Here is an 8,059-nt window from a genome sequence, read left to right on the forward strand (position 1 = left end):
GGAAAATATCGGAAGAAAATATAACAAAAAGTTAATGGTGAATGGTGGATCTCTGAGTGATTTAAATTTCCCTCTTTATATTTTCCTGTATCTGTTGAAAAATACAATGATTCATATTCTTTTTATATTAGAAAAAAGCCAAATTCTATTATGAAATATTAATATAAAAACTTACAAGAAAGGAGGGAAGGCTCTCTNCCAACAGTGTAGGAGAGTGCCCGTTTCTCCACAAAAGGATGAGTTTTTGAGGGAAGCATAGAGAAGAAATAATAGGAATAAACCTAGTATTTAATAAGCTCTCAAAACAGCTAGAAACATTTCCATAAATCTAATTTTATTTCTTCCTCATGATAACCTGTTGAGGCAGGTATTAAAATATCACTAAACGGAAGTGACTTACTTGCCAAACCACAGAGATCCAGCAAGTGCCAGCATTAAAATTTAAACCTAGATTCTTTTTGGTTCCAAAGCACTTACTTGCCATTTTCTCTACCATTTCAGAAGCCCCTTCAGCACTCCTTCCACATTCCTACCCCTCTTTATATCCACCTCAAAAAACTCACCAACCATGTTGTTGTGAACCAGGTGTGTGACCTTTTCTGAAACTAGCTCTGGCTCTGGAAGGCTGGAGAATGGCTTTCTCAGGCTGTTTGAGGCCAGGAAGCTGTGCAGGTCTGATAGAGAGTGTGGGATTCATTGGCCATGAAGAGAGGGGAGAGAAAAGAAAGCATGTGCTTCCCTTTTAAAACGCAATATAACATGAAAATTCAAGTTTATGAAGTAGAGAAGCCTGCAGAGACAAGAAATATTCTATAGAGTGAGCCCCTACTCATCTCCCTAAGTGGAAACTTCTGTGTCAGGACACCTTCTATAAGGTGTTACATTTTCCTCACTAGAATTTTCCTTTGGGTGAAGTAACTGGGGCAGCCACCCTGAATCTTGCAGTTGGGAGGTATATGCAGGACAGTATACCTTACTCTTCTTTTCTGAATGTCGTTAAAATTCAATTTTGAAATTTTTACCTTTAATGTCCCAAAAGGGCCTATGAAAAAATATCAACACTGTGACCGTCTTTCAAATGTGATTATCTTGAATAGTCCCCACCAATTGAGTTGACCTGGGGCTTCATACCCTTCTAAAAGATGTATCTGCTTCCAGCACTTATTCTTTCATGCAAATCCAAATTGTCATAAAGTGGTATTGTTTAAATGTGGGAATCCAAACTGTTAGGATCCATTTAGCCACTTGGGATAGAGAAAGCAGAACTCTAGAGGGCTAATTTTAGACCAATGGCTAGAAGTTTCAAGAGCCTATGCATGTATGTGGGTTAGGGAGGGTACATTTCAGTACACTGTCTAAGCTATTGCCTACCATGGTCCCTTTGGAAAAGACTGGACTTCTCATCATGGGATGTGTACTAGCTGACCTTGAATTAGCCTAGCTGAGGACTGTGATGAAGTGATTTCAAGCATTAGGAGTAGAAGCTGGATGAGGTGGAACTTGACTCCAACCTGTCTTAAAAGTCTTCACATCCTCCTGGACTTCTGGAGCTGCCTTCTGCACAATCTTGCTCTTCCCATCCTGGAGTTCTGACAGCATAAAGGGACAGTGGCTCTTGGCCCAAGATGGAGAGTCTGCAAAGGTAAGAAAGTAAGTGGCAGTGCATTTCCAGCCATAAGTTGAACAGTGATTCCTGAGACCTACTATTATCCCAAAACTATATCAGGCTATGGTAGAGATACAGAAATGTATGAATCTTGGTCCTTGTGCTAGGGAAGCTTCTAGGCTGGTGGAAATGGCACACACTGAAGACACATTATGAACAGTGCTAGGATGAGAGGGAGGACATGGGCTATGGAAGTCTAAAAGAGTGAGGGGACATGACCCAGAATTGGAATTGGACAAGTTGGAGGTTTAGACAAGGCTCACCGAGGGGATGAAACTCAAGTTAAGTGTCGCATGAGAAGTATGAGATACTCTGATACAGGGTATGGGTGGGGGTCATTTGACAGGAGCAAAGACTCAGAAGCTTGAGATGATAGAGTTGATCCAGGCAATTTTAAGTAGTTTCAGCAAGACTGGATTATATAGAGTGTGAGAGGATGAAAGTGAGACTCTTGTGAATGATACTGGCAGAAATCATACCCCAGGTGTATTTTGGGGCTAACTTATTTGCTTTGACACTTTTCACATGAAATTTCCCATTTGTTAGGCAATGATGGCCAGTATGACTTGGCACTTTGTCTCCAGGATTCAGACATTCTCCCCAATTTACCATAAACTTCTTACCTCCTCCAGCCTTGGTTGCCTTAAGATGGATTTGAGAATTAGTTGGTCGTTGGGTGGCCAGGATAGGACAGTGTCCAATACCAAACAAGAACTGGTGAGTCTTAATCATCTTGCCCAGGAGGCCTATGTGACTCCGGGCAAACACTGGACAGCACTGTAGCAACATGGCTGCTGCTACCATACTGAGCCCGAAGTCCTGCAGAAAATGTGGAAGAGATGAGAGTCCATCATGAAGGCCTTGCCAAAAGCCAAGGGTCATTCCTGTGTTTGATCATTCCCACCCAGTACATGCTGCCCTCCCCAGAGATGTACTTATCATCCTTCAATGGCAAGAACTTTTCCCAATGTTAAAATATACCAATAGGGCATCAGGGAGGAAGAAATAAGACAATGACCATTAGACAAAGGGATAAAGGAAAGTTCAGGAAACCTGAATTATGATTCAGACTCTGCCACTGACCCCTTCTGTGATGGTGAGAATTACTGAAGTGTGATTGTGTGTGGCAGGATGAGAGCTGACAGCTCACCAACTCTTTGATAACACTTAAGGCTAAAAATCTTTCTAAGAATATTAGCCTCATCCAAGTTAATATTCAGCCTGCTAATGCAGACAGATGCCATTGGCCAGGGCTCCTGGGGCTTGGCTTAGAGTGTTTCCTGATCAGGCCCAGCCATAGAGGAAAAAGGAGCTTGAGGCCACAGGTACTAGCTTAAGTAGATTCAGAGAAATAGGACAAAAGGGCAGGCTCTAGGCTCTATAGACCATGTGCCACCATACTGGTATTTTGCTTTCTTCAAACTTGCAACTGGATTTTAGAAAAGGATGGTTAGAGAAGGAGATGAAAACAAAACCTGAGGGATCTGGGAAACAAGTCTATGGGCTAATGTAAGAGTCAGAGGCTAAGGCAGAGAAGAGAAGGTACTGAATGAATAGCAGAAAAAAAGAAACCAAATACTTATAGTAGGCATTCGATAACTATTTGTTGAATTTAAGAGTAAGTTAATGAATGAACAGGAACTCAAGAGAAATAAAGAAAAGAAGAGCAGGTTAAGAGTCAGAAGAAAAGAGAAATTGGGAAAGATAAAAAAGGGGAAAAAAGATTAAAAAAAGGGGGAAAGTAAGAGAGAACAAAGGTACAGTGACAGTGGTGAAGTTAGAAGACAGAAATTGTAGGAGAGAAAGAGATCAATAACATAGGGAAAGGTGATAGGGTAGCCATATGGACAGGGAGAGGAAGACTTACATAGAAAAAAAAACGGAAGAAAGGATGATGGAAAATACAAAAGGATAAGGAAAGAGACTTAGATGAGAGAGAGAGAGAGAGACAGAGATTGAGTGACAGAGCAGAGTTATAGGCAGAGACAGACAGAAGGGCACAAAATGGAGATGAGGAGAGATGGAGGTACCTACAGAAATATACAAAGACTAAAAAAAAAAAAAAAAAAAAACTGAAAGCAGGAGAGGAGAGAATCCAGCAGGAGCAGAGAGTCAGTAGAGCACAAAGATAAAGGAGAAATGCTGCCAGAGATAGTAGGGGTGGGGGAGAGCAACACAGAAGAGTTAGGGGAAGAGTAAATCAACCCTACTGAGGAAATGAGAGACTGAACAAGAGAAAAAGGAGTAGAGACTAGATCAAAGAATACAGATGGAGAGGTGTGTGGTTAAGGTGGGTTTAGGGTTACTATGAGGGAGGGCTAAGAGATACAAAGAGAAAGACAATGAACATGAAGGAGAAATAGATTAAAAGGAAAAGAGCAAACTGGAGATCCAATGTCAGCCAATGAGACAAATATGGGACAGTACAATTTGAGAAATATGGGAGAATGTGGAAAGACTAAGGTCCTGGCACCAGCAGAAGTGCTACTGAGTAGACTGTAGCAATACCTCTAGTATACAGGACTTTATATTGTAAGGTAACAGTAAATAGGAGGAACTCGTGGCCCTGTCCTCATATGGCAACCTCCTTCATGTCTTACGGAGCACCATCCCTCCTCCCTAACTCACAAAGCAATATTTCCCCCTTGTTTATACAAGAAAATTCTCCCTAAAACATTCACAGGCTGTCATGAGAACATAGGTCAGTATGTGGGGCAGGGTGTGTGGGCCCTGAAATTGGGAAAGGCCAAGGTATTAAAAATCTAAATGAAACTCATGTTAAGCCTTTAGGACAATGCCTTGCACATAGTAAGTTTTCAATAAATGTTAGTTTTCCTTACTTCAATTTCAGCTTCCCAACTCTCTGTTGGATGTTCTTGGAAAGCCACTTCCCCTCTCTGGTTCTTAGCTTTCATCAGCTGTCAAATGTAAGGTATTTATGCCTACTTCATATGGTAGGTAGTGAGTGGAATCTAATGCCTACCTCGTATATGGAGATATGAGTCTACCCTTCCCTTGTCTGCCTGCAAAGGCCAAAGCACTCAGGGCTGAGTCTGCAGACCACAGATAAAGCTCCCAGTGTTTATCATCATTGGGGTCTGACCACTCCCTAAGTTGAGACCAGGGTGTGGGAGAGAAAGGGAGCTCCTTTTCAGAATCATGTCTGAGCATCTGGCTGGGGCTGACTCTGGCTATATGTGGTAAATATGGGTGGATGGTCCAAGGAAAGGCAGGCAAAGAAAATGACCAGGTTCTAAGCTCTTCCAAATTCCTTTACCATCATCAACACTGACAACAATAATGACAACATTGGGGTATGTAACAGGAAGAAAAACCCCCAAGATTGGAAGAAGAGTCCAGTCCTACTTTGGAATGATGGTGGATTATGGCCTACTCCCACCCCATGTATAAAAATGAAAGAAATTAAATACACTCATCATCTCTAAGGAATTTTTGACAGTGATATTCTGAGGGACCTGAGAACATATAGACTACTTCTTTGAATGTGTTGAATTATCAAGTTCTTTCAAGCTTCAATTCAAATTTCTCTGTTCTGATACTTCTTTCCTCAAATTTGCCCAGCCTCACTCTGTCTGCCTATCTTTATGACCCATAATCTCATAGTCTAGTTACCTTCAGCTCTGTTTCCATTCCATCTCACTACCTATCATGGGATTGGAGTGTGTAAAGTTGAATCAAGAAAGTGTTTTAGACAATTTAGGGTATTAAGAGCACAACTTCAGGAGCCAGACAATTTTGAATCCTGGCTGTACTAGCTCTGGGACGTTAGAAAAGTTATGTCTCTTCTCTATATCTTATATATATAAAATGTAGATAATAACAAAGACAATTTACTTCATAGGGTTGTTGTGAAGTTTCAGTAAGATAANTTAACCGACTAAGCCACCCAGGCGCCCCTTTTCTATACTTTCTATGTAGAGAAAGTGAAGGTACATCCAAGGAAAGTCCCATCATGAGTATACTAGACTCATAAAAATTGATTCTTGTCTCAATCCTGATTTTTGTCCTTATCCTATTACAACATACTGTGTGAACTTGGGCTCTGTACTTTCCTTCTCTGGGCCTCAATTTCTCCACAGACATTGGACTAGAAAACTTCATAGATTTCATCTGGTTCTAATAGTGAAACACTGTTGTAAATGCTTCACATGCACTGACTTATTTAATTCTAACAACAACACTGTGATAATAAATAAAATATAAATTTTATTTCAAACCTGAGGAAACTTAGGTCCCCAAAGATTAAGTAACCTGTCCTAGTCACAAAGCTAGTTAGTGGGAGAGGCAGGATTCAAACCTAGGCAATCTGGCTTCAGAGCCTGATAACCACTATGGATTTTACTACATATTTTCTTGACTGAAAGCCTGACTCAGACATCAATCCCCTCTACTGCACTAACAGCCCCCTTTCTGGGACATTTGATTTTGGACTAATGCAAATGTCTTTACTAAAGGAACAAATTTCTAACTGTAGTGGAATTTTAGGCACTGGTGAACATCCATCCATCCATCCATCCATCCATCCATCCATCCATCCATTCATTCCATTTAACAACTATGCACCCATTGTGTAATAATCCTTGCCAAGGATCTTCTTAAAACAATGCTTTTAACCAAAGGTATAATAGTGAAACTTCAGGCCAACGACAGATCATTACTTGAAGGTGTTCTCTGCACCTTAAAATCCTCTTTCATGTCAGCAACCAATCTTTAGTCCCATAGAGCAGAAAGGCCAACCACAACTCTACCCCAGCAGAGAGCCAGAAACCACTCACTGCCACATTACTTGCTCCTTATTTCCCCTTTGTAGACTGCTTTGCAAGAATCAGCTAAGCCTGGAAGGGATGTGGTCACTTTTCTTCAGGATTTGGAAGCATCAGGCCTTACTTCCCCTCCTGGCATCCTCTCACCATTATGGAAGAATCATAGAGAATTTTAGATACTTGGAATCATAGAACCAGAAATTTTTAGAGACATAAATTTAGAAGACAACAAAATCAAAAATAGAAGAGATTGTGGAAGTTATAAGACAAGTCCTTTTTTCAGAGAGTGAATGACTTGCCCAGGGTCTCACAGTGAATTGGGGTGAGAATACAAATCTACTGACTTTCAGCATAGGGCCCTTTTAGTGACACAGCATTCCTCTTCCACCTTCTTCCCTTATTTATGCTAATTATTCAACTCTCAATTCCTTCAAAAATCTCATCCTTCCCATCATCCCCACATTCCCTCAATTTTCTCTCCCTACCTCTGGCCTTCTAGGCACAGGCACTGACCCGTTGAGCTCTACCATCAGGTGAGCAGAGAGAAAAAGTCAAAGTGAGGGAGAAATGGAGAATTGTTGGAAGAAATATCAAGACATTTTTCTGGGAGACAGAGAAGGAAAGGAATAGAGATACAGACAGAGACTTAGAGATACAGAGTAGAAAAAAGAGAGAGAAAAAAGATTGAGAGAAGAATATACAGAGAGAACTCAGACAAAGGAAAAATAAGAGAAAGCTAGAGTGTCAGAGAGAAATGAAATGAAGTGAGTGATCTTAAAAACCAATAAGGGAAAGGAAACAAAGGGGAAAAAGACAAAAGGAAGCCAAAAACAGGGAAAGACAGAAAAAAAAAAGGTATAAAGAGAAGAAAGAGAAAGAAGAGAGAGAAAAAGTAAAGAAAGAAAAAGAAAAAAAGAGAAAAGTGAGAGAGATGACAGACAGATTCTAAGGAACAAAGTCAGATCTAGTGAGGCCAGAGAGTCAGCATGTGCAGCTTTGAGGTGGGCAGCAGACCAGAAAGAGTGCATCCAGACTGAGAGCAACTCTTACCTGTTGCCCTGCACTGAGGACGAACGAACGACGGGTGGGTGCTGTGGGTCAGGACCTGGCATTTATCCCTTCCCCCTTGGCTCAGCTCCACCCTTCTCTCCTTCTGCTGGCCAGGCTCTCCATTGGCCCCAAAGGTATCTCAGGCTTTTGCTGGAGATAAAACCCAGTGTAGTCCCCTGTCACCCAACCCCATCACTTAGCACTACCTCTCCCCTCTTTTCTTTCTCTTTCTCCTCTGGAATAGTTAAATGAGCTTGCTGGGTTTTGGAATCAGACAATCAATATGTAGCTTAGGGCACCTTGAGCAAAACCAACTCTCTGATCCTTGGTTTTCCTCAACCATAAAAGGAAGATGATAAAACTCAGAAGCAACTGTAGCACAAGTGGGAATGGCTTCAGGCAGCTTCCATAGACTACATCCAGGTCGTTGTAACAATTTAATAACATCATCTACAGACAACTGCACAGTACCTGGTTCAAAGAAATAGCAGCTAATGTTGATTGAGTGATTACAATGCACCAGACCCATCATTAAGTGTTTTACAGGGATTAATTTAGC

At 41.2% G+C, this 8,059-nt stretch overlaps 1 protein-coding gene across 3 annotated transcripts in view; it reads right to left on the minus strand.

The window, feature by feature from the left end:
• ALAS2 (5'-aminolevulinate synthase 2) overlaps positions 1-7,540 on the minus strand; it is a 25,751-nt gene extending 18,211 nt beyond the window's left edge. For 2 of the 3 annotated variants that reach the window (XM_077754598.1, XM_077754596.1), the window contains exons 1-4: positions 7,501-7,540; positions 2,290-2,485; positions 1,512-1,634; positions 564-674 (exon numbers count right to left, since the gene is read on the minus strand). In XM_077754598.1, the coding sequence (XP_077610724.1) occupies positions 564-674; positions 1,512-1,634; positions 2,290-2,470 (415 nt within the window). In that variant the 5' untranslated portion in view covers positions 2,471-2,485; positions 7,501-7,540. The remainder of the gene's footprint in view (positions 1-563; positions 675-1,511; positions 1,635-2,289; positions 2,486-7,500) is intronic. The other variant, XM_077754597.1, reaches the window with a different exon arrangement.
• Between the last annotated feature and the right edge of the window lie 519 nt (positions 7,541-8,059).

The sequence above is a fragment of the Crocuta crocuta genome, unplaced genomic scaffold, assembly GCF_008692635.1.
Source record: "Crocuta crocuta isolate KB4526 unplaced genomic scaffold, BGI_CrCroc_1.0 scaffold3601, whole genome shotgun sequence".
NCBI lineage: Eukaryota > Metazoa > Chordata > Mammalia > Carnivora > Hyaenidae > Crocuta > Crocuta crocuta.